Source organism: Lepus europaeus, chromosome 12 (assembly GCF_033115175.1).
Source record: "Lepus europaeus isolate LE1 chromosome 12, mLepTim1.pri, whole genome shotgun sequence".
Classification (NCBI taxonomy): Eukaryota; Metazoa; Chordata; class Mammalia; order Lagomorpha; family Leporidae; genus Lepus; species Lepus europaeus.
This window is the reverse complement of record NC_084838.1, coordinates 24,978,497-25,005,182: the sequence shown is the minus strand read 5'-3', so window position 1 is coordinate 25,005,182 and position 26,686 is coordinate 24,978,497. Positions and strand designations below refer to the sequence as shown.

The 26,686-nt window shown below is 42.5% G+C and overlaps 1 protein-coding gene and 1 non-coding gene across 3 annotated transcripts in view; both read right to left on the bottom strand.

The window, feature by feature from the left end:
* Positions 1 to 1,926: 1,926 nt before the first annotated feature.
* The window catches only part of TMEM245 (transmembrane protein 245), a 101,026-nt gene continuing 76,266 nt past the window's right edge, over positions 1,927 to 26,686 (bottom strand). The window contains exons 14-17 of one of the 2 annotated variants that reach the window (XM_062207792.1): positions 20,961 to 21,061; positions 19,440 to 19,614; positions 17,054 to 17,248; positions 1,927 to 6,726 (exon numbers count right to left, since the gene is read on the bottom strand). In XM_062207792.1, coding sequence (XP_062063776.1) covers positions 6,681 to 6,726; positions 17,054 to 17,248; positions 19,440 to 19,614; positions 20,961 to 21,061 — 517 coding nt within the window. In that variant the 3' untranslated portion in view covers positions 1,927 to 6,680. Of the gene's footprint in view, positions 6,727 to 17,053; positions 17,249 to 19,439; positions 19,615 to 20,960; positions 21,062 to 24,143; positions 24,894 to 26,686 lie in introns of those variants that run through there. The other variant, XM_062207793.1, reaches the window with a different exon arrangement.
* LOC133772144 (U6 spliceosomal RNA) lies at positions 22,000 to 22,106 on the bottom strand. Its single transcript, XR_009867745.1, has one exon. It is a non-coding gene; the product is annotated as a U6 spliceosomal RNA (small nuclear RNA).

The following is a 26,686-nucleotide window of genomic DNA, read 5'->3' as shown; positions in this document are numbered from 1 at the left end:
CGCAGTCAGCCGCAGCGCACCCGCGCCACCCGAGGCCCCGCCCTGAAGCCCCGCCCCTGCCTCAGGCCCGCCCACCACGCCCAAGAAGGTCCCGCCCACATTCGGCCCTGTCCCGTCTACCCTCCACCCGAGGCCCCGCCCACCAGGGCCCGCCCACCCCGCCTACCCGGCCCCGCCACGCCCCTGAGTGCTGCCTTCTAGGGTCGCTCTCCGGAGCCCGGGTCTGTTCGCCTTATGGCTCCACCGCAGGCCCCGCGGCCCCTCTCTCTACCCTAGGGGAGGCTCAGAGCACCTGTCGCCAGGGTGGGGAGAGAAAAGATGACACTTGGCGTTCCCCACGGCTACGGGCCTCTCACCTGGACAAGAACAGCCATCCCTGTAAAGTTACCTCTTGGTCTGGAAAGGTGACTCTTCCTAAATTAATCTGAATTCCCACAGTGTTCTGGAAGCTGCACTGCGGTTGAAACCCGCATAGCAGTCAGGTCTGCTGGGTCCCGGGTGGGAATTTGGACGATTTTTCTGGGGCTTCTCCAGAAGTTCCATTCTCCCTTACCCCCAGCTCATTTTCTAAGCACGTTTCTCACAACACACTTTGAGCTGGGTTGAAAATGAAACATTTGATAATGCACTCACTTAAGGAATGTCCAGGTACTCAAGAAGACAGTGTATCTTTCAGGCTGCCGCTTAGACTTAACTCTTCAAAAGGGAATTTAAATTAAACAGTGAATTTAAAATAAAACTACTGTTCAACAATACTACTTTATGAACCTACTTTTCACGGAGGCAGTTTCTTAACTGTTCATTGAATGGAAACATCATGAGTGTCGTTTTTTTTTTTTTAAGGACTGCTTTTTTTTTTTTTTTTAAAGATTCTATTTATTTGAGAGGTAGAGTTAGACTTTGAGAGGGAGAGACAGAGATAAAGGTCTTCCTTCTGTTGGTTCACTCTCCAGGTGGCCGCAACAGCTGGAGCTGCACCAATCTGAAGCCAGGAGCCAGGAGCTTTCTCCCAGTCTCCCATGCAGGTGCAGTGGCCCAAGGACTTGGGCCATTTCTACTGCTTCCCCAGGCCATAGCAGAGAGCTGCATTAGAAAGGAGCAGCCGGGACTAGAACCGGTGCCTACATGGGATGCTGGTGCCGCAGGCGGAGAATTAATCTACTGTACCATGGCACCGGTCCCCGAGAGTCTATTTCTGACTGAACTCACCGGCGAGACTAGGAATCTGTGTTCTCCAAGCACAACCCTGAGCTTACACAGGTTCCCAGGAGCCACGTGAAAAGGAAGGTGTCAGAAGCATGTGCCCTGTGAAGGAGTCCCAGACTTATGCAGGGGGCAGAAACCTGGAGAAATGGTTCGTGAAGTTCTGTATCTGCCAATGAGAACCCAGCAGAGCAGACAGCAGGCTGAGAGTGGCTGGTACCCTAACACCTTGGCAGGATCATGTTTCTGTGGTTACTTTCAAATTGATTGAGCTGGTGACTTTCAAAGTGATTGAGGTGTCACTAAGCTCTTTGAAACTGGCGAAACGTGCTTTGTGGTGCTTCCATTTGGCAGCTCAGCTTCACCCCCCAGAGCTGCATGGGTAGCTTTGGTCGTGAAGATAGCCACAATGAGGCTTGTTTATCCTTAATTCAACTTTCCTCCAATTCTTAGTCCTCAGTCACCCACCTGAGCACATCCTTACCCCCAAGCCTCCTGCTGCCCGTGCACTGAGGGCTTCAGCTTCAGCCATGGACCTGCTGGCCTCTTTACGATACTCAGCATTCACTCCCCAGACACACCAGGGCTTACAGAAGTGGAATATATTCCATAAAAACTCAGTGCAGGCATCAAGAGGAAAAGGTAAGGGACAGATGAATGTATTCATCAAAGTTTGGCTGTAGATCACGTTTCTCAACAGATAAGAGACTGTTTACCACCTGATTCGACACCAGTAATTTTATTTCAAAATATAAATACTTTACATTTACAAAGAAGTTATATTAGTAGGTTGTCAAAGCAAGTTAAAGCTAAGAAACAGTATTCTGTGTAGGAATATTTATGGTTGTATTGGAATATTCTTTTTCATTTTTAAACCATGTCTTCTTTGCCTGAGTATATAGAGTCGATAGATTTTCAAAGAGGTACATAAGCAATTACAAGGGCATATCCAATTTTGGTTTAAAATCAAAGTATTTGGAATACATGCCAATCACCTAATCAAGTGCCACTGCAAAGGACAAAGAAGAGTTTTCTTTGGGACAGTTACAACAAGAGTTACACTTTCTGGGTCACTGGACTACTGAAAAAAAAAAATGATGTTTGGTAATAAGCCAAGATGATGTTCCTCTAAGATTTGCTTCCATGCCTTTGAAAAACACAGTTAGATAATAAGAAGCCAAGTGAGGAGCAAAGAACTTTGGACCTGGAGTCAGAAGTTCTGCAAATTCTGGCCCCATCATTTTGTTGTATAAATTTGGGAGGAAAAAAAAAATCACAAAAATACACTTTCAGAGCCTCCAGTGCCTCATCTGTACGATGAGAATAATACTGCCTATCACACAGGGTTGTCGCCAAAAAAAGTCTGAAAAGTATAAAGTGCCATACAAAAGCATTACCAAAATGTGGTGTCAATGTATCACCACTGTATCTGCACACCAAGCTTCCTTGAGAAACTTGCAAAACTAAACACAACTACTGACTTTACACACCAGAGCTGGAAAACAATCTCTCTACTTTTTAAAGTGTAGTTCTGAACAGGAAACATACTTCCTAGTATCTTACGAAACTCTGTAGGGATGTCTTCTAAGAGAGCTGTAAACCTGATGAACAGCCAGGTTTCCCAGAGGACCTGTAGCATTTTGAGATGCTCTGAGAAAAGGAGGAGGAGGGGCACCCATCTAAATCAACAAAGTCTTTGTCCCCTCTTAAAAATTCTCCAGGTATAACAGCAAGTCAGAAACTCCTAGAAGTGCTACAGAAACAAACCCAGCATTCTGCAATTTTACCATGAAATCCCTGCCCGCCCCCACACACACTATTTCCTCTTACATCTATGAACATTTCTTAGAACTACTGCTGTAAGAAACACATTTTGCCAAAAGCTGCTCGATTGTGAGGAAAAGTAAAGAGAAGTGGAACAGCCAGCCAAGAGAGGAAAGACCTGCACTCTACTCTGAATTCTGTTACTAACTGGCTGTGTGTCAGACAAGCCACTAGAACCTACGAATTTGTTTCCTTCTCTAGAAAATGATAGGCTCTCTTAATTATAAAGCAGCCCAGTCTGGTACAGAAGTTCTGTGACCCCAGTAGACAGAAGGAACATCTTGATTTAGAAGTTTGTTATTTCTAAACTATCAAAAAATAACTGCTCAGTGGCTTCAGACACTCTATCTTCTACAGGTTCTCATTAATAAGTTAATAAAATGAAATCTATTTTGATAGTACAATGTGTAAAGATGAGAAACTGATAAAGTATTTGTTCTTTGCTGAAATTCGCATTTGGGAGTATGCTGCCAGAGGTTACTTCCACTGTGGAATGTGCCCTCAGAGTCCTATTGCGTTAATACTCTCGCAGGGGTATCTGGGAGACCCTCCAGAAGAGCCTGCAAGATCAGGACCAGGATATGGACAATCCTAAGGGGTTTTTCCCTATAAACTCTGGATAACACACATAAGCTACTCTGCTCTAATCTAATACCCGAGGCCTGGATTTCTGAGTATTTCTTGACAAATTCCTGAAGCATTAAAACAACTAGAGGTACTTGGAAGTCCTGGAGGTCACAATGGGCTAGCCAGAAGACCTCATGGACCAGCTGTTTAACAGGCCTTCAGCTGGAATAGCTGCTATTTCCAAAGGCTGCACAGTTGCTTAAATACAGGATCTCCATGTAGCATGTCTTAGGTATCCTCCCACTGCCAAGGGTCAACCCACACAGGTCTCAGAAGCCAAGGGAAAACTCCACCAGCTCACCGCCTTTCAGGGGAGAGGGCATTAGCAAGCCTCACGGCTTTCACAATAAGGCTGGCATCTGAGGCAGCCCCAGAGATCACTTCCAGGAACACAGTGTGTGACAGGAATTCTGGAACTCATACAGGACTCACATGACATGGAGTTTACGTTGAAAAATCCCATGCATGCCTAGTGGAGACCTTGCGTCTCCTACCCCCAACCCTCTCAGTTTACAACCAAACGGTAAATGTGAACTTGAAACTAATCTAAAGGAAATCCACAAAGTGCAAGATATTGGGAAAAGCGATCTGTACTCATTTTCTACTGCAGCTAATCAGTGCTTTTGTCTGTTCTTAGGGACTCTTTCAGAGCTGAGTTCTGACTGAGACTCAGGGGAGGTTATCTTGAGCTTTAGTCTCTCAGCTTTTCCTACCAGCTGGTCTGTCTGCCCTGTGGAAATTCTGTAAAATCTCCTCACCAAGTTTGAAGGGGTGTCCTGGGCTGCTTCTCTCTGGTTCTGAGGGCCCCCGGGAGGATCCCTCGAGCTGGTGGGCCTTCCTAGTCCTCACGCTGTTGCTGTCCCAAGGGAGAGTTCATGCTTCCGGAAGAGGACTAGGTAGCACCCTGGGGCAGCTCTGCTCCTGAGAGTTCAGGGTGATGTCACATTACTGCTGGTAATTTTGGCAGCTCTACTCTATTCTCTCGGCGCTCAGAGTTCCCCTCCAAGAACCTAGTACTCTTACTAATAATTATCCCAGCAACAGCCACACATTAGCTCAAGCTGGGATTCTTGCAGTCTCAGTTTACATAGCTAAACACACTTTGGAGGAACATAATTTGTATGTGCCCACTAATTCATTGTGAGCATAATACTTAACTCTTATAAACATGTGCTAATTACAGCTATAAAGGTACCAGTATATAATTAACAAACAGGACCTTGATTTTTTTTTTTTTTTACCCAACGCAAGTATTTTTAATACAGAATTACACATGATCCAGCTAAGACTTAAGGTGAGAAAGGCCTTCTGAGTTCTCTTCTAAGTGCCCTGCACTGTCTCTGGAGTTTACAAACTCCCAAGAAGTGTTTCAGTGAATGAATCAGTGACTGAGGAACTGAGCTAAGAGGGGCATGGGTCACTTGGGTGCCAAATCTAATACCTGGAGGAACAGATTACACATGCTGGAAGAGTCATAGTAAAAATAAGAGATCGGCATGTGCTCTATTGCATAACAGTCAAAATACCCCCATGACGATCTTTGCAAAATGGAGTTTTTTCTTTAGTATAGGAACACATGTAACCTAATTATTAAGCTAATTACTATTAACTTCCTAGTCAGAAGGTATTTAAGAAAACAATTATTTGTATTTGTAATGTTTACAAAAAAAAAAAAAAAAAAACACAAAGTCTTCAACACTTAGGAACCCCTGCTCCTCCAAAATTCCTTAAGAACAGAAGGGCCTGATGATTGTTTCCAACAGTACAAAGGGCACAGAACTAAGAGCCGAGCTGGATTCTAATCCCAGCTCTGTGATTTACTGCAGGACAAGTGCTCATTCATAACCAATTCTATCTCATGCCATTGGGAAAACTGCATAAGACATAGGAGAACAAAGTTTGCAGGCTGTGGAGTCAGAAAAATCTAAATCTTATTAAACTTCATGAATTTGCTTTGGTCACTTTCTGAGGCTTAGCTTACCCCTTAGTGTGAAACTGTTGTAAAATAATTTAAAGCCACATGAAAGCTGATGTGAAGTGTTTGTGAAATAATATGTGCAAAAGGACTTTATAAAATGTAAAGCACTGTGCTGGTTATTGTTATATCTGAGACATTTTCAAAGCTACAATTCAATTCAATAAGCATTCATTTAGAGTTGTATGTGCAAGGCACTGTGCTAAGTGATGGAAAAATACTGCATAAATATAAAATTCTACTGCTAATAGGTAACTATTTGGCAGAGTTCCAAATAATGATAATGAGATACAATTAACAAATCAAAGTACTGCTACACCTGAGAGTTTTTAACATTTGGAAAGAAAACACTTAAAGACAGCATGAATTCTATCATATTGTTACCATTCATAGCAGCTTAATGAGAATTTTACTTCAATGTGGTCATCCAAGTTTTGAAATTTTGGCAATAGTGTAATGGGAAAGGAGGGAGGAGAAAGGAAGAAGAGTTTCCCTGTCTTTCTGTGTCTCCTGTGGGTACAACATACACCTGGAACATCAGTAAGCTACCTCACCCTAAAGAAAGGATGATACATTGTGCAAGAAGGGAGGAACTGAAAAGTGAAAATTCTCTTCATTGAAAAGTGGCTGTTATAGAAAAGTTTAAGAATAGATTTCTTAAAGCGAGAGAAAACTCCATTGTATATATTTTTAACAGCAGGTAGTTCAGAGTTCTTAAAATCACTTTATAAATACCTATTACAATCATACAGATAACCAAAGTGGGAAAACTTCAAGCCATAGTACCAGTGTATAAACTGAAACTTTTCAAGCCATTTAGCAACAGTGAGGAGAGCAAACCACATTTCTGAACTCTCAAGCCGTGCTTTAAAATGCAGAGCAGCCCACAGCAAGTTCTCTCTTGTCCAGGCATTCTGTGCGCAAGGCCGGGAGGCTTCTGCTGCTTCCAGCGCCCTTGCTTGTGAGGCACATCTGACAGAGAAGGCCAGGGCCGAGCAGAACTCACTGTCAGGGTGCAACTTCCTAGAGAATCACTGCAGTGCAAACCATGTCAGTCTGTTGAAGATTTCAGCTCTTCGGAAATATCACGGAAAGTCCTGAGAGAAGAAAAGAGGGATTAGTTTTGCTTTTAGAAAAGGAGGGAGGAAAACACAAAACCACAGAGATACAAAATAAATAAAACCAAAGAAAAAAAAACAACTTGAAAAGCATGTAAATAATAATATATTCCTACCCAACAATACCTTTCTATAAGTCTTTGAGATCTTAATAAGATTATCTATCTATTGTTTCTTGGCATTTTCACTGAGTATTGTTTCACAGTCTGCTGGTTGTCACCCATTCTTTATTAACAGGAACCCCAGTTTTTAGCTGGGTCTATTGCCTCCCATCCAAAAGACTATTTCTGCAGACTCTTTAAAACTACAGACACCCTGGGAGTGGTTTCAACCAACGAGACGTAAGTGCATCTTCTGGGCAGTTCCTAAAGGAGAAGAACAGTCTTCAGCTCTTCCACCTTCTTACAAGCTGGAAAGTAGATATGATGACGTTAAAGAGAAAAAAACACTAAGCAATCAAAGATTAAATGCTAGCTGGGTACGTTTTACTACAATATAGGAAAGGTGGCTGAGCAGAGTCTGAGCTCTCAGGGATGTGACTGAGAGCAGGAACAAGGGGATGGGATTTTTTTTTTTAACCAAACGACCTTGTACATGTCATGTTTCTGACCCACAGCACACAAGCGAGGTGAATGACGCTAACCGGCAGCTGGATGCAGGTGGCCTTCTGTGCCCATGAGGTGCCTGCCTCAGGACTGCAGCCGCTGGCTCGCCTCTGCTGCACGATTTACATGCCTGAGCTGGGCTAAGTGTCACCTCGTCAGCTTTACAGCTGAGTTTATCAACGAACATGAGCTACAGCAACCATGTTAGACAAAAAGGCCTAACACTAAGACTTGCACATCAGGATGGAGACAAGTTGGGCCCAGACATCTATAGAACAGTTTATTATTTCTGGACTTCTTTTACCCAAGAGGGAAATCAACTGCTAGCTCATTTCAGACACTGTTCCTTTGAATTCTGTTGAGGTTGGGTTTTACATTTGTTGGTCCCTGGGTTTGTTATGTACAGCCAAATCTAACTTAAATAATACAGATACAAAACCCAGTTTATTACCATTCTTTGGGATAAGTTATGTTGCTTCTTTATAACACCACCACCAATTAGGAATACAAAAAAGTATTTGACCTTAAAACATTTGCATTTTTTCAAAACAATTTTAATGCCTTCAATTTGGCTTCTAGCCATATAACTATACTATGTTGTTCCTTCTTAGACTTTTTTGCTAATCACAGCCAAATAAAACTGATTTTATTTTCATACCGGTAACTGAGTATTGGTAATTATCAGTCAACTATTCAGTTTCAATTTTTCATTAGGAAGAGAGCTAAAATCAAATAAAGTAAAAGTTCCAAAACTTCAGGGAGCAGTTGCAGAAACAAAAATGGCAGAAAGTTTTCATTGTGTACAATCACCTAAAAACACATGAGGGACAGGAACAAGAGGGTAGGATTTTTTTTTTAACCAAACGACCTTGTACACATGTAATGTTTCTGACCCACAGCACACAAGCGAAGTGAATGACGCTAACTGGCAGCTGGATGCAGGTCTGCTACAGAAGAGATATTCAAGGATGCTCAACTGTCTTAAGAACAGTGCCCGGGGCCTCCTGGGCCTCTAGGCAGGTACTGCTTTGAGAAACAGGTGAGCTTCACAGCCTTGGCTCCTGAGGCTTTGTGCATTTGTGACATCACCCACCATGCTGAGAACATGCTGGCAGGTCTAAGAACTGACACGAATTTTGCTTCTTTGAACATTATTATGTTCTGAAAAAAATGTCCAAAAATGAAGATCTGTACATACGTACTCATGTTTATATGTACTGGTATCTATCAGGATTTCTCAGTATCAATATTGCTACATTTGTGGGTTATAATTTTTTTAGCAACATCCCTAGTCTCTGTCTACTACTGTTGTGACAATCAAAATGTTTCCACACTTGGCTAACTGCCTGGGGAGAAAGATCACCCCCCAACTCCTGCGAGAACCATTTCTATAGACATCTATCTTTTATTATGCCTCAGTTTTTTACAGTCTTACCCAACTTTATATTTTCACACATATATAGGCAAAGCTGGTTACAAACTATCTCAGACCATATAAATTTCAAGTAGCACTCAATTCTGGAAAGCCTCAGAAAATCTTAACAACCAATAACCAAAATCTGGCTATTCTACAAAGCATTTTCCAATACCCAACAGGATTCTTAATTCATCCTTTGACATCTTTTCAAATTTCTAAGATACTTACAAGTCTGAATCTACTTGCATAACTGTTCAACTCTTCTAAATTACGAATGAAAATTTCTGCCTTAGGGCAAAGACACATGAAATAAGATTAAGGTTGTGGTTAGCCTGGTGACTGCTTTCTGTTTTCAAGTAAGCTTAGCTGTAACCTTGAAATTCATACCTACTATTCAATTCTGCCTTCAGGCCAAGAAAGCCTCCAAAAGGACTCAGAAGAAAGGAAACCAAGTGAAGGATCTCAGAAGACAGTAACTAAGACTTTTCCATCTCAAGGTTATCTCTAGATGGGTATGGTGTCATAGCGATAGTGGGGCACGTGTGTGTTTAAAATGCTATTGAACAAACCTCTACTTCTAGGAGAACAAAACCCATGACCTAGAACTGCAGAAATGCTCTTTCTGGCCTATTCAAGAGTCCCATCTAACTAATCAGCAAAAGAGCATAAAACTGTAACTCCCTGGGTGAAGAAGAAACAAAGAGCCAAACACTGCATTTACACTATTTCCAAGACTGTTTAATATCTCACCTAAGCTCTCAAAATACAGCGTTCTTCCCCAAACCATAAAGAGCACTGTGCTCTGCGGCACCACGACTGTCCAACTGCTCATCTAAGAACCAGCAGGGTGGAAGGGCAACACCTGCGGTTGGCATCCTACACCTCCTTCATGAGCCACGGGTACCGAGCAGTGCAGTCTCCCTCTTGCTCTGGGAAAGCAGTAGAAGATGGCCCAAGTGCTTGGGCTCCTGCACCTGCGTGGGAGACTTGGAGGAAGCTCCTGGCTCCTGGCTTCAGATCAGCTCAACTCTGGCCATTGCGGTCATTTGGAGAGTGAACCAGCAGATGAAGACCTCTCTCTCTCTCTCTGGCTCCACCTTTCTGTAATTCCATTTTTCAAATAAATAAATAAATCTTTAAAAACTAAAAACATTTCACCATCTACTTCCCCCCAAGGTTCTTTTGCAACTCTCACACCACCTCCTTCTTCCATGTAAATGCTGAAATCTTTCCTAGTTTAACAACTAAGGACTCGTTGACTCCCAACAAATCTGAAATAAGATGCCAAGTTTGGGGTTTCCTATGCCTCATCCCCTTCCACTTGCAGCACTTTCTATGTACCAAATGCCCCGTTAGGAATGGCAGAACCATTCAGAACGCTTACCAACAGGTGGGAAAGACAAGGGATAGGACACACATTATTGTGAGAAGCTGTGGGACACGGCAAGGGTGCCTTATCCAGTCCAGAGACTTTCAGTAATGCTTCTCAGAGGAGGAGTACTTTGAGCACAGAACGTGGCACCGGACTTTGCTATAAAGGGGGTAGCACTCTTGACAGAAAGGGGACAGGATGTGCATAGACTACACTGACTTCAGGGAACTACAAGTTCAGTACGGCCAGAAAGTAAAGTGCAAAACAGGCAGCACAGAGAGATGAATCAGCAGAGGTAGAGAGAAAGGGACATGGAAAGTCTGAAGGGCCAGATTTTAAGTTTCAACTTTCTCTCGCAAGAGAAGCCACTGTGGGAATGTTAAGCAGCAGAGGAACCTAAGAGTTAAGCTCTGGAAAACCCAGAGAGGCTGCCCTATGGAGAACAGACAGGAGGGAAGCAAGACTAGTCACAGGGAGCAACCAACAGGCCATTGAAGAAATCCCGGCACTGGGTCACATCACTGGGAAGAAAGAGGAACAGATCCATTAACATTTTAAGTAACAGAATTTTTAGGCCAGCAGAGAAAGAGTGAAACAGTGTCCCTTCCCAAGCCCAGTTGTCTCCCCTTTTCCCTCTCCCCCTCATTCTAACTGGATTCACAGGGAGTACACTTCACTGAAATTCTTCAGGCTAACATAAAAGATGCTCTTTGGAGAACATCTTCCCTATCTCATTTTGCAAAGATAAAAATCAATTTTAACTCTATAAAGTAGAATGTTCTAAACCTTAATTTTTTATAAAAAGAATCTTACTTTTGATTGAACACTGAGTAATTATGAAAAATATTCACAGCCAGGTTAAGACAATGTTTCCCGAAACAGTATGAACTAACACTCTCCCCTAGAGAGAGTTAAAGCTGAATTCCTAAAGGACCACAGTGCAGCTGTTGCCCTCAGGACTGTCACGGTGAGAGAAGGCAAAGGAAGGCTTGAATACAGGAAAGAGCACTCCTGGATCTCCCTCCAGGTTTTTCTGAACTTTAATATTCAGAGATTGCTGCTTATTGTTGGGTAGGAGTGAAACGCACACATCCGATCAAGTCTGAGTTCCTGTCCAGAAGTCAAGAAAGATACCCGACTACAGAGGCAATTTTGCCCATCCTTACACCCCTCGCCACAAACAGCCCCAGGACTGACAGAAAACAGTATGGAAGGTTCTGATTATTGAATGGAGGCCCAAATAGTTGGGAGCCCAATGCTGCACCGCATGCGCCGTGTTCACCACCATCAAAACACTGTATCCTCTCAGCAGTGAGAAACAGAGACAGGGGGACTCCCTCACAATCCTTCCTTAGCTGGACGGGCGCTCATCTGTCTGAAGACAGACAGCAGGACAGAGAAACAGTCTTGCGAGTGTGTCTTTCCAGCCACCAGGGCCTGCATCTGCAGTTAAGAGAGGTGCCTAAGGAAATGCAACCATCCGCCCTCAATTGTCAGGCTGTCAGTAACAACAGAACACCTAAATGAGTCAAGGCCTTTCACAGCTCAGGCCTTGGGAGACATGCTTCCCTCACTGCCCGTCAGCCATGCATTCAGCTAGGAATTGAGAACATTCCAAATATAAAACACTGTTGACAGATGTTGTGGCTATGCCAGTCACTAAACTGACATGGCCCCTGCAGGAACAACAGCCAAAGTTGAATGTGGAAGATAAGAAATAATCAAGTGTACCAATGAAAATGGTGCTACAGAGGAAAGGTGTAAGATAAGATCTATGGAAGTATTAAACTAGCAGAAAGGATAGAACTTAGCCCTGGGACCTGAAAAAGGCTTCCCTAATGAGCTGACATCTGAGTTAAAATCTGAAGAACGAGAGGCTAGCATTGTGGTACAATGAGTTAAGCCGCTGCCTGCAAAGCCAGCATACCATATTGGAGCACCAGCTCTAGTCCCCATGGCTCTGTTTGATAATATGCCTGGGAAGGCAGTGGAATTCAGCCCATCACCCACGTGGGAGACCAGGTGGAGTTCCTACTGCCCAGCTTTGACCAGGCCCTGCCCCACCTGTTGCTGCCATTTGAGGAGTGAACTAGTAGATGGAAGATCAATCTCTGTCTCTCCCTCTCTCTTTTGCTGCAACTTTGACTTTAAAAAAAATCTGAAGAATGAGTAGAAGTTAATTAAGAAGGAAAAATGGGCATATTCAAATAGGGAGCAGCACTTGGGAAGGGGGGAGTTTGAATGGTGCCTGATGTATGGGAAACACTGATAGAAAGCCAGTATAGTGGCCACTCAGATGACAAAGGTGGGAATGCTGCAGGATTATTGAGTGAGGCACAGGCCCAATCACACAGGGCCTCGCTAACCATGTCAAGGATTTTGCTTTCTCCTGAAACCAGTGGGAAGCCATTTTTTGGTAAACCTATCCAACCAGTGATGCTTGCATTCTGTAAAGACCACAGTGAGCTGCAATCTGGAGAACGGATGGGAGGAGAGCAAGAGCAGAGGCTGGGCACCAACCAGGAGACAAGGTATCTGGAGCACTTTCAGGAGTAATGCCGGGTGCTTGGCCTAGCGTACACAGGGGGATGAGGCCCTGGGGATACAGAGACATGGAGAAACGGGGTAAGAACACTGAGTGTAGGCACAGAAAGCAGTAAGGACAGCTGCACCATGTCACACCTAAAGGAAAGGAACAGTTACTGAGCTTGGAAACACACGCTGGTGTTTCAGGGGACCAGAGTGTAGCTGAAGCACAAGCAGCTCACATGCCTAACAGCCACATGAGTGCAGACAAGTCAACCTGTGCGCCTCGATATCCTCATCTCTGCAACATGGGAAACAGGAGTTCCCAACCGCACAGGAAAACACTGGACAGATCAAGTCAAAACATTCACAGAGTTTTTCATCACAGGATTCAGCACACGGTGAAGTCCCAGCATATGCTAGCAGGAGTCACGTTACTATTTAAAAGGTCACACGTCCTCCAGGCTCTCTCCAAACCCCATCAGAATGCCAGTGGAAGCACGTTTATAAAGGCATAAACCCATGTGGAAGAGAAAAAAAGGAAACCAAGAGGCAAGAACAGCAAATTTTTAAAGGATGGAAAGTAGATGGACAACTGCTATGACCCAGCATTCCTTAAAAGGCCACATCACAAGACAGCAGTGCAAAAAGCCAAGAAATTACGTGATTTGCAGCAAAAGTCCCCATAAGATTCAGGATGCGGTGACATCAAGTTATTCAGGAAGTGGGGCTGAAGGCGAGGCTAAGCATAGGATTGCTGCAAAACCCAGAGAGACCCCAGCCCTCCGATATCCTCACCCCACCTCCATGCAGCTAAGGAGCTGCTCCACCCTCTGCCCTTCTTCACAGAAAATGAGCTGTCTCCCCACTGGAGAAGGTAAATCCAAAGTCTCCGGGTGAGGGGCAACAGCGACACAGGGCGGCTACCTGACAGTTCACACCTTGAGCACCGCCTTGCAGAAGGCCAGCAGATGAAACGACTTCACTGACATCAAGGGTTGCACAAAGCCATGGCCCTGTCAGATAGTAACCCACTTCTGAGGGCCCCGCTCTTAATATGAGTCAACTGCCACAAAAAAACCCTCGGTATCTGAAATCCTCATAATATTACTATGGCAAAAAAAAAAGGAATTCAGCAAATGTAATGAATGTCCCTAATCAGTTGACTTTAATCAAAAAGATGATGTGCCAGGCGAATTGGGCCTAATCAGATGAGCTCTTTTTTAACGGCAAAAAAACAGAAGTCAGAAGAATGCTCTCCTACTGGTCCTGAATATGCAAAACCACGTTATTAACATCGCTGAGACCTTAGTTCTACAACTGCAAGGAAATGAATTTTGTCAACAAAAGGGGACCATGGAAGAAGACCGGCAGTGCAAGTACCAGATATGGGCGCCAGCTGGACTCCTGGCTGCTCCACTCCTGATCCAGTTCCCTGCTAATGTGCCTGGGAAAGCAGCAGAAAAGGGCCCAGTACTTGGGCCCCTGCACTCATGTGGGAGACATGGATGAAGCTCCTGGCTTCAGCCTGGCACAGCCCTGGCCATTGTGGCCATTTGGGGAGCGACCAGTAGATAGAAGACCTCTCTTTGTCCCTACCTTTACCTCTTTCTCTCTCTGTAACCCTGACTTTCAAATAAAAATAAAATAAAATCTTAAAAAGAAAAAAAAAAAAAGAATTCTGCCTCTCAAATAAAGAAATCTTAAAAAAAAAAAATTGTGTGATAAATCCCTGTTGTTTCAGCTGGTAAATCTGTGTAATTAGTTACCCCTCCTAGAAAAGACAGACCTGTATACTCCAGGTAAATGACACCTCAATAAACAAGACTGAAAAAACATGATAGCAGAAAAGGGAAACCTCTACTGTGGGGTTATAACATAAAGTTTGAAGGCATCACTCAGAAAACAGAGCCAGAGAGACAAAAATGGAAAAATCACAGAGCAAAGATAAGAAAATGAAACGAACAGGGCAGGGCCATTATCAAAATAGTACTTTCTGAAAGGAAGAAAAGGAAATCATGACAAAACTCAAGAAAAATTTCAAAACACCAGGACCTAACTTCCCAGTTTTAAAGGTCTTGCCAAGAACTATCAGAGCAACAAAAACCAGATGAAACAAACAAAAAGATCCCACAGGACTTCAACCAGTTAAAATCACAAGAATCTAAATTAAAATAGCCTCAGACTTTAACAACCCTAGAGGCTGGGAAATAATAAAGAAATACACTGAAAAAGAAAAAACGCTTAAAATATAGAATTCTCCACCCAAGCAAGCTATTGATTAAGCATAACATCTGGACAAGCCTTTTCCAACATGCGTCATCCCCCAAAATTTGCTTACTAGGCAAAAATCTTCAGGAGAACGTGTTCCACCAGAAGGGAATAAATCAAGAAAAAAAATACACAGGATACAAGAACTAAGGATTCCTACACAGGGAGACACGAGGGAGCCCCCAGGGTGCCAGCTGAACAGCAGGCGAGGAGGATGGTCTGCTGGAGCTGACCGAGCACTGCAGGACAGACCGCTGCAGGAAGGCAAGAGGTGTGGCACACATGATGCAGCCGAACACCTGGAGAGCCACACAGCCTGGGGCACGGCATGCAGCTGGATTAGCTGTGAGCACACAGAAACAAAACCACTGAAGACTATCTGAGGCAGACGTTTGATCTAGCAGTGAAGACGCCAGTTAGGACACAGGCATCACAAACCAGAGTGACCGGGTTCATCCTCCGCTGCGGCTCCCTGACTCCAGCTTCCTGCCACTGCAGACCCTGAAAGGCAGTGGCGATGGCCCAAGTGACTGGGTTCCTGCCACCCATGTGGGAGCCCTGGACTGAGTTCCCGGCTGTTGTGGGCATCTGGAGAGTGAGCCAGGGGTTGGGAGCACTCCGTGTATGTGTGCTTCCTTTATGTTTCTCTACCTCTCAAATAAACAAACAATAAAGTAGAAACAGTTTCAAGAGCAAAAAGTTGTAAAGCTAAGGAAATATAGACAGAATAAGCAGGAGGCTCAAATATGATTATAATTTACAGTCATAATAATTTGAAAACTTAATACTGATCTAGCCAATATCACACTTTGATTGTTTTGGAAGTAGTCTAATTGTATGCACAAAGTGAGAACTAATTTCTTTTCTCCCAAGGGAAGTTCACAGATAACACCTACACAAGACTAAAGGAATAAATCTGCTATTTCAAGACACATAGATTAAAAAGTAGCTTCTCTTAGAGGAGAAAAAACAGGAGCAGCGAGAAGGCAGCTGCTTTATTTTTCACAGAAAGCTCGGCGAGGCAGAGACAAGGCAGTTCTGGTTCTCCGTGATCTTTTTCAACCCCTCCCTCAGCTGGTTAAGCACTTTCTATTTTCACAAGGGGAAAGGACATCTTTTGTGTCTAGAATAATTCATTAGTGGTTTCTTTTATTTCACCTTAAAAACGAACTCATGCTTTACTAACTTGGAATCATTAACATTTTCCCCAAATTACCAGTATTAATGAACCAGTTATCTTTTTTTCTTTCTGGTGATCCCAAGAAATAAAGCATCAAGTCAGCACGTGCTCTCCATGGCTTTCCAGACACTGTCCAGTGGCCTCTCCAAGGACCTGCCGTAAGCGGGGTTACCACGTCCCTCATAATCCTGCATAGTGAGGCTCTCCTTTCACTGTTGTTGAAGAAACTGATTTTTCTCTGCCATCAAGGAACTGGCTCACACAACTTGGCACCTACAAGGTCTAACTCAAAATCTATTCTACTTGTCCTGAGTTAAAGGACCATGTCTGTCTGCACAAAACTTTATAAACACAAAATAAGCAGAATTGTGTTTTCAGAGAATTTTATACAGAAATATAAAATAGCGCCGGCACACCGGGTTCTAGTCCCGGTCGGGGCACCCATCCTGTCCCGGTTGCCCCTCTTCCAGGCCAGCTGTGGCCAGGGAGTGCAGTGGAGGATGGCCCAAGTGCTTGGGCCCTGCACCCCATGGGAGACCAGGAGAAGCACCTGGCTCCTGCCATCGGATCGGCGCGGTGCGCCGGCCGCAGTGGCCATTGGAGGGTGAACCAACGGCAAAAAGGAAGACCTTTCTCTCTGTCTCTCTCTCACTGTCCACTCTGCCTGTCAAAAAAAAAAAAAAAGAAATATAAAATAGGTGAGTTCGTATATTATCAGCACCAACTTGTTGATGACTCATTTCCCAAAGAGGCTGCCTTATGTGCTACGTGGGGGATACACACTTAAATTACACTTCCTTAGTATCTTCCACTAACCTTTATCACACCATAGGTACTCAAATGCATTTATCTTGAAAAGTCTGGAGGAAGCTACTTAAATACAGAGACAGAAGGGATCAGTGTTTGCAGTTTATGATTATTCCGCTTTAACTCACCGCTGGGTCTGAGCAGGCCACGGGGTCTGGCTCGGTGTGGGCATGGAATTCGTGGGACTCACCAGCATGGCACTATAGATATTGGAGGCAACCACAAGGATGCAGAGAAGGATGGGCCCAATGATCGCTCCCTCCAAGCCCAGATAGTAGGCTCCACCAGCCACCGCCAAGCCCGTCAGGTATGGGTGGCCACCTCTGGAACACAGAGCACACCGGTCAGCTCATGAGGCTTAACAAACATCATCCTTGGGGTAAATCTGCAATGCATTTCTAACACCATGTTCATTCTTTAATATTCCAAACTGTTGATGATGCTGTCTGCTTTCTTTTAGATTCCCTAAAGGAGGAGAAATAAATATTGATTGTAATAATACCAAGATGCAATAATTTTCTTGCCTATGCACCAGTGGTGTGACATCTGCCCCTTTTGATAGGTACAGCAACAATTAAATCAGCACCATGAACAGAAGTTTCCCCCCTACTCCAGGCAGTTGCCTAAGGCAAGTTAACCTCGACTTAGGACTGGTTACACAAGTCACGCGTGAGGTTTACTGCCCTTGAAAAGAATTCAAGAGCACAGCTTTGCATGTCACTCAGCTCATTATGCTTTCTTACAGATGACAACAATAGCATCCCTGGAATTTGCAGCTTAGACTTCTGGCAACTTTCTAAAATAGAGTTTTTAACACAGGTAATGACAGAAGGCCCCGTGCGTGTCACAAAGCCCAAGATTTTTATTGTACAGAAGAGTCCTGAGTGCACTCCAGCCTATTACAGTATCACTTACAAAGTGGAATAAAGTAAGATACGTTGCAGCAGCACAGCAAACTGAGAAAGATAAGAAATACCGCTGAGGTTAGGCCTAGGCTATAAAAAAGGTTCTGTTTGTTTCCAGTTTTTAAACACAGAGGAGTAGAATAATTTAGTGAGGGGCAAACAACAAAGTACCCTGGAAGGATATTCTCTATTACAGCTTAATAAGTAACACTTGTAGTCAGCCAGGCTTCCAAAAAACAATATTTTATATTCATAATTTATTTCTTTTCCTCATTCCAAAAGGATTTAGGGCAGTAGTTCATAAATGTAAAATAAGCCTTTTCCCAAAACAATCCACCTGAGGAAAAGTTTTGCCAAAAAAGAACTGAAAGCTTTAAAATTTGTGGAAATTTTTAAATAAAATCTTATTTAAAAAAAATGAAACAATTTATGCCAAACTTCTCATTTCCTAGCAATGCTGGTTTAATGAGGTATTTTTGTTATTAAAATAAAATCACATATAAATCTTAAATTCTAGCTATAAATCTTAAATTTATAGCAAAGTTTAAGGAAATGAAAGCACTTAAATATAAATCATATTCCTATTTCCACTATTTTGAATTTCAACTGGTGAACACTAGTGAACTCCACTTTGATGTTCTCCTCTTAACTGAAGCTTTCTTGCTCAGATTTCAGGCACAAAAGTCCCCCCTAAAGCTGACTTACAGAGCTGCTGGTTCCTTTCTGCTCTATAATTCTGAGGCTTCAGAGTAGTTCTCCCTCAGTTATTTCCTACTTTCACAGAGTAGAGAGAAAAAGGGCTTCTACGTAATTTAAATTAACCCAAGGACTACTCTTTCTATAAATATAGACCCTGTCTCCTCTCCTTTCAATTTACTTACAGAAAATTGAATGTGTTAACTGATACAACAGTTCCCGAAGCCATATCCTGAATTTGAGTACCAAACAGATACTCAACATTCGGTCATCAGCTAGATTCTAATAAGCAATGTGAACCTGTTGATAGCACTAAATAAGAAATGACTTGATTTGCTTGATGCAATTTCTAGAAGAAATGTCAAAACTGCAAAAACAGATATGTATATATTTATTATATGATCAAAGCTTTGACTCTGACTTAAACTTAACATTCTCACTGAACCACCCCATTCTTTCTTAGGTAAGAGAGCTTTGCTTGTCAGGTGTCTACTTGCTCAGACTGGGTTTATGTGGAAATCCTCAGTTATACAATCTCATGTTATATTTCTCCAAAAGGCAAAAAAATGCTGAAAATAACCACAACTTTTTATTATACTTAAAACATTTTACACACATCTGATGGTATTTGTTCCCTAGGTTAAATGCCATAAAATCAAAATATTTACAATTTAATTTTATCCTAGGGTCTCATATATCATAAACAATACATTTATAACAAAATACCATACCTTAAAAAATATACCTCATCAATTTTAAATTCAAATTTCATTGTATCACAAAAGGCTACCTCAATGAAAAAGGCTACCATCAATTCTCCTCGATCCCTACTCCCCAAAACTCCTTTCAGAAAAACAGCAGCAATCTGTGTATGACTCAACCAGTAACTTCAAAAGTTCTGTATACTACTTACCCTGAGATATCAGAATAGATTGCAGTGTCTACAAAGTAGGTTGGCAAGAGATGAAAAACCAACAGTAAAATGGCCTTGCATCCTAACCCCTGTGTCAGCCACAGGTCAAGAACTGCAGGTACTGCTGCCCAGTATGTCCCCAGGAAGGGCACTGCTCCAAGGATTGCTGCTAATGCTAATAAAAGATGAAAAGAAGAAAAGCAACAATGTTATCAGCAAACCCAAGCCCTCTAGTCTCCCACTTACGTATTTCCACCGAAATAAATTAAACAAATACTTAAAAACCTAAATTTTATGAGAATGGTATACCCTGTTCAACTTAACTTTTTAATTGAAGGAAGGCCTACTATCTTAACATTTTATACTGAATTTTTTTCAAAAGTGTATATCTACTTTATGAGTCTGTTCTTAAGCAATAAAATTTTAGTGTGCTACAGTTATTATTCTGGGTCGGCGGTTAGTTAATTTACAGTCCTATAAATGCAACTATGGAAGATCTGTGAAAATTTGTTCTGAGTCCAAAGCCAAATCAGAAGTTTCCAATCCTCAGATACAAAATGTACATTTGTTACTTCAATTCTAATAAGAATGAGACGGATTTAAAACAAGTCCTGTGAACTCAAGGGCCTCCTTCAAGCTCAGCCCCCTCCAGAGTAATGTGTTCAAGGACTCTCCAGCTGCCTGACCTCCCGCTGAGGCAAGCCAGTGTGGACTCTAGCTCTGGTCCAACCACCAGCCAGGTGTGGGACCTGGGAAACCCTCATCTGTAAGACACAAACACTACCTATCCCGCCTGCCTCTTAAGGGTTGGTATAATATAACAGCCTCCACATGTTCCTAGGTCTTTGCCTGTCAGAGGGCAGGGCAGTGGACACTAGAGGAGGAAAGAATATGAGAGAACCCAGGAATGTAAAGAAGGAAGGGGACATGGACAAGAGGGGAGAATACAGTGGGAGAGGTAAATGCGGAAGGCTGTGACATTTAGGGAAATAAGCAGCCATGAAAATAATGGAAGAAGTGGTGGAAGGAACAGAGTGATGTAACCCAGAGGAAGAAGAACAAGATGGCCATTAAGCCATCTGGGGCTTGTGGGTGGGATGAGGGTATTATCACAGACCAGATCTCTGGGGGCACAGAAATAGCTTCCATGCCCTTGGAACCATTCACCTTGCCTGAGGATGGTAGTCCCTCATAACAACAGAGCCAGCTGACAACCCACTGCTCCCTGCCAGTCAGCTCCAGTCAGCATGTACCGAGCACCAGTTATGTGCTCCTGAGTGCTAGGCTAGGTACTAGGGATTCCAATCATGTAACAAATACTTAAGCAGTGCTTCCCATGTGCTGGGTATGATTTCAGCTGCTGGGGATACACATCATTGCTCCTAATCTGTACTAGATTAGATCGCATGTCAAAAATACTTACCGTTGTAAACTAGAAGGCATTTCCTAACGTTTGTAAAATGTATGGACGTAAAACTTTCCTTAAATAGAGGACAGTGGAAGTTGTGCTGTGGTCGTTACCTGATGGTATGAAGACAATATTGATGCCAAATATAGTGTGAGTCAGCCAGGTGTACAATCCATAGAAGCCAGCCATTTTGAGGGAGGCATCAAACACCCCTCTGGAATGCCCAAACATAAAAGAAAGGAGTAAACATGCAAAGAATCACGCTGTGAGTCAGAAAAATCAGTCCTTCTAAGCGTCTGTCTACTCCATTCCAAACCGGGTAATAGCTTCAGTTTTGTTACAGGCCTGAAATCACTGTTCTCATTTTGTTTCAGGAAAACACGAAGACTTCTTTTTTAAAGTTCCTAAATATGTTCATCCAAGTGTTCCTTACCTTGCTCAGTGATGAAAAGTGAAACACCTTAAAAGATCCTGTTCATTGAAACAGTCCACCAATTGCTTACTTCTGAGGCAGATACAAGGGTATTTCAAAAACTTCGCAGAAAAATGGGATCAAAGTTTATTTTTGATGTCACAAAAATGCTGAAGCATCTATATGCTAGGGGTCTTCAAAAAGTTCCTGGAAAAGGCCTACTGTGAAAAACTACGCATGACTTTCGAAAGATCATGCACCAAAATAAATCTATCATTTAACTATTATTTTTTTTGGCTAATGTTTTGAAGTACCCTCGTATTTCACTACCAATATAAACAGAAAATTAAGTGTGGTTAACATGTTTCTGGGATGTTGTTAAACTCTAAGAAACTCAGGTTGTAGACAACCTTCCCCTACAGCAAGCGAAAGACAGTAAGCAGGTGAGGGGTTGAAGTTGTCTTTGCCAGTCGCTCTTTCCTTTTAACAAAATGTTCCCACTTTGCTTTAACTATGCAACCAAGCCTACAAAGTCAGGTCTCCTACAACTGCTATAGGTCACTAGGGAAGAATCTATGGAAAAAAAAAAATCTCATTCACTCTCAAGGAAAATCCAAGAGGGAAAAACAGACGCCTGTTCACTGATGAATACAATAATTTAGTACAAGGAATTCTTTTTTTTTTTATTAAACTTTTATTTAATGAATATAAATTTCCAAAGTATAGCTTATGGGTTACAAAAAAATATGGAACGCTTCACGAATTTGCATGTCATCCTTGTGCAGGGGCCATGCTAATCTTCTCTGTATCGTTCCAATTTTAGTATATGTGCTGCCGAAGCGAGCACAGTACAAGGAATTCTTTAACATCAAGCAATTGTTTTTGCATTTCAGCTGAAACTACTAACACAGCACTGCATAAGGAGGAGTTAGAAGGCACTGTTCAGAGAATATAAAGGCAGCGACTTAAGTAATCTAAACCCTGCAGGGGACAGGGGATGTACTTTCCGAAAGTCACAAGAGAAGGAAAAGCAAAGATTATGGCAACACAGGTGACTCTACACACAAAGAATCGCTCCAAGAGGTGTTACCGTAACAGCCAAGGCAAGCTCCGAATCCAGGGCTTCTGCCACTTAATCAGGTTCTGAGACATGAATCTGGTGACAAGGGGCTCCCCAACTTACAAACCTTGTTGTCCTGACTGACAGCTTTCACGTGGGAAGGTCGTAAAGGTCCCACGTGACCCCTGACAACAAGGACCCAGACTGAAGTGGTATCAAAAAGACCAAAAGAGAGGCAGAGATCCAACAGGAAGTACAAGGGATGTGTGCAGTAACTGAATTGAGACAGAGGAGAAAGAGGAAATGATGGAGCACCAGGATTTAACCCTGTGGGGAAAAGAATAGCTGAGTGGCACAGACATCAGGAAGGCCAGAATGGAAACAACACGAAAAGTCAAAAAGGATGATGAAAATACCCTGCAGGCAGCTGAAACAGGAGACAAGGCGTGACAGACAACTCAGCACAAGATATCTGAGCTGCACCCAGATAGGTTAATCACAGGAACAGCTAAGACATCCTCAAGGGACATGCACAGAGAAAAAGAAACAACAGGTTGCATTCTCATAAAGGAACTAAGGACATGGACACACCAAAGAGATAATGGAATCATTTTGTTTATAGGAGGAAAATCACTTCAGTGTAGTATTTCTAGAGACTGGGGCACAAGGAAGCTTTTGTTTTGTTTTGTTGTTATTTTTTTTTTTTTTTTTTTTTGACAGGCAGAGTGGATAGTGAGAGAGAGAGAGACAGAGAGAAAGGTCTTCCTTTTTGCCGTTGGTTCACCCTCCAATGGCCACTGCGGCTGGTGCATCACGCTGATCCGAAGCCAGGAGCCAGGTGCTTTTTCCTGGTCTCCCATGCGGATGCAGGGCCCAAGCCCTTGGGCCATCCTCCACTGCACTCCTGGGCCACAGCAGAGAGCTGGCCTGGAAGAGGGGCAACCGGGATAGAATCCGGCGCCCCAACCGGGACTAGAACCCGGTGTGCCGGTGCCGCAAGGCAGAGGATTAGCCTGTTAAGCCACGGCGCCGGCCAGAAGGAAGCTTTTGAAAAAGATATAATATCAACTATCACAGAGAAAGAAAGAAAAGTATGGGACGATGGAGGCCATTGTGAAAGACACGTACGTGATACTTTCATTACCCTTACGTTATTTGGAAAATTTTAAACAAATAAGTCCACAGGAAGGCACAACTGACTATTGCAGTTGAATCACCCCCCCGGGGGGGGGGCAACTGAGCAAAGTTCAATCCAAAAAATGACCACCTATAGGAAACAATACATGGTCTCCTCTTTCCTACCTCTGGAAATACTATCTGTTGGTAATATTCTCACTAACTCAACTTCCAAATAATTTTGTAGACCCAAATACACCCTATTTTGTTTGCAGTTACTAAACACATTCATGTTAACCAGTGAGGGATGAAAAGACAGTACATTTTCCTCTATTTCACCGCTCATATTTTGGCGCACAAACGTTGTAAAACAGCAGAAGTCTGAGAGCAGGTGGCTGGCCTGGTGCGTATGATGTCTGCATCCCACATCAGAGGGTCTGGGTTTGACTCCGGGCTTCAGCTCCTGACCCCAGCTTCCTGCCAGTGCAGAACATGGGAAGCAGTGGTGATGGTCGAGTAATTGGGTCTCTGGCCACGCATGTGGAGACCTGGATTGTGTTCTTGATCTCACCTCAGGCCTGGGTTTTGCACATTTGCAGAATGAACCAGCAGATGGGAACTCACTCTGTCTCTAACTAGAATTTTCTTTTCTTCTCTTTTTTAAAGATTTATGTATTTATTTGAAAGGCAGAGTTACAGAGAGGCAGAGGCAGACAGAGAGAGAGAGAGATCTTTCATCTGCTGGTTCACTCCCCAAATGGCCACAACAGCCGGAGCTAGGACAATCCAAAGCCAGGTGCCAGGAGCTTCTTTAGGGTCTTCCACATGCGTGCAAGGGCCCAAGGACTTAGACCATCTTCTGCTGCTTTCCCAGGTGTATTAGCAGGGAGCTGGATCAGAAGTGGTGCAGCTAGGACTTGAGCCAGGGCCAATATATAAGCAGAGACTGTACCCACTATGCCACAGCACTGGCCCCTAGCATTTTCTAAACTCCTTCAAATCCCTAAGAAATATTTTTATTTTTATTAACTATAATTCACAAACAAAACCCACCAACTTTAAATATACAATTCAGTAAGTTTTGACAAATACAAAAGTTATTTAAACACCACTGCAATTAAGATATAAAACACATTTCCATCATTTCCAAATGTTTTCTGGAGTCCCTGTAGAGTCAGTGGCTCCCTCAACACCGACCACCACTAGTTTTGCCTTTTCTAGAATTTCACATAAAAAGAACCATAAAAAATGAATATATAATATTTAACATCCTAATCATTTACCATCTTAATGTTTAGTGTACAATTCAGTAGACTTAAGTAAATTCACATTATTATTACATAGCTTTTGGTGTTTGGTTTCCTTCACTTAGTATGCTTTTCAGCCAGAATGTTTTTGAGCTTCATTCACATTGTTGAATATGTCAGTAGTTTGTTCCTTCTTTTATTTTCATTTTATTTGAAAGGTAGAGAGAGAGAGAGAGAGATCCTTCCTCTGATGGTTTATTCCCCAAATGCCTACAACAGTCAGGACTGGGTCAGGCAAAAGCAGGTATACTAGAACTTCATCCAGGTCTCCCATGTGAGTGGCAGAGACCCAAGTACTTCAACCACTACCTACTGCACCCCAGGATGTACATTAGAAGAAAGCTGGATTAGAAACACATAGCCAGCATTCAAACCAGACACTCTAATATGGAATGCAGGCATCACAAGAGATGAGTTCATTACTGTGTCAAATGCCTACCCCAGTTTGAAGGCATTTTGAAGACATGAGCATTTTGTACTTCAGAAGCCCAGTATATCTGAATTGAGAAGGTAAGTTCAAAAGAGACTAACAATTGCTAAGCATCCATGTGATACACTGAACAATGGCCCCATAATAATGTCTATATGTACAAACCCACAGAACCTGTGACTGTGTTGCCTTACAAGGCAGAAGGAGGCAGAAGGAACTTCATAGTATAATTAAGAATCTTGAGATAGGAAGTTTACCCTGGATTATTTAGATAAACCCAATATAATCACAAAAGTCCTAATGAAATGGTCCATTATCTCACACCAAATATAAAAATCAACTCAAAATGGAGTAAAGACTTAAAACACAAGACTTGAAACTGCAAAATTATTAGAAAGAAACACAGGAGAAAAGCTCCAAGACATTGGTCTGGGCAATGATTTATTAGACATGATACCAAAATACAAGCAATGGAAGCAAAAACATACAAATGGGATTATATCAAACTAGAAAGCTTCTACATAGCAGAAGAATCAACAAAGAGACAACATATGAAATGGGAGAAAATACTTGAAAATAACAACCTAAGATAATGATCAGATAATCAACTCATCTCTCAGGTTCTTTGGAATTCAAAATTCAGGGACTTCTAGGAATAATTTACATCCACAGTCAAATGAAACTTTGACAAATAAATAATGGCATGCACAGTAGAGTTGGAAGGGCTCCCAGAAATCATTAGTTGAATCAATATAAAATTATTCTTTAAAAAAAAAGGATTTATTTTTATTTATTTGGAAAGCAGAGCTACAGAGAGAGAGGGAGGAAAGACAAAGAGAGAGAAATCTTGCATCTGCTGGTTCACTCCCCAAATGGCCTCAAAAACCAGGGCTGGGCCAGACTGAAGCCAGGAGCTTCTTCTTGGTCTCCCACATGGGTGCAAGGGAGACCAGGCACATTAGCAGGGCGCTGGATCAGAAATGGAGCAAAATTTGAACCAGCACTCATATGGGCTGGCAGCATTGCAGACAGTGGCTTTACCGGCTATAGCACATGCTGGGTTCAAGAATATGCTTTATAAACATTCCAATAAGAGATCATTTTTTATTTTATTCATTATCAATTAATTAATCAATACTTTTTGTACACCTAAATCCAGTGAGTACGTCTCATGTCTTAAAGTCAGGAGAAAACATTAGAATACAATTCATTAAATCTCTTACAAAAATCAACATAGGCCCAGACTTGTTGCCTTCCCTAAGACTGGTTATATATGACTTTTGTTATATGAATCCACAGTGCCAACAGGTATTACCTTTTCCTTTATAACTGCTCGCAATCATACGATCAAGCATCTACTGTAGAAACTGATAGAAAATCTGTATCAAGTTCTCCATTCTCATATTTAATATATACCATCCTCTACCCTTAATCCTTTTTTTTTTTTTTTTTTTTTTTTTAAGATTTATCTTATTTATTGGAAAGGCAGAGTTACAGAGAGGGAAAGACAGAGA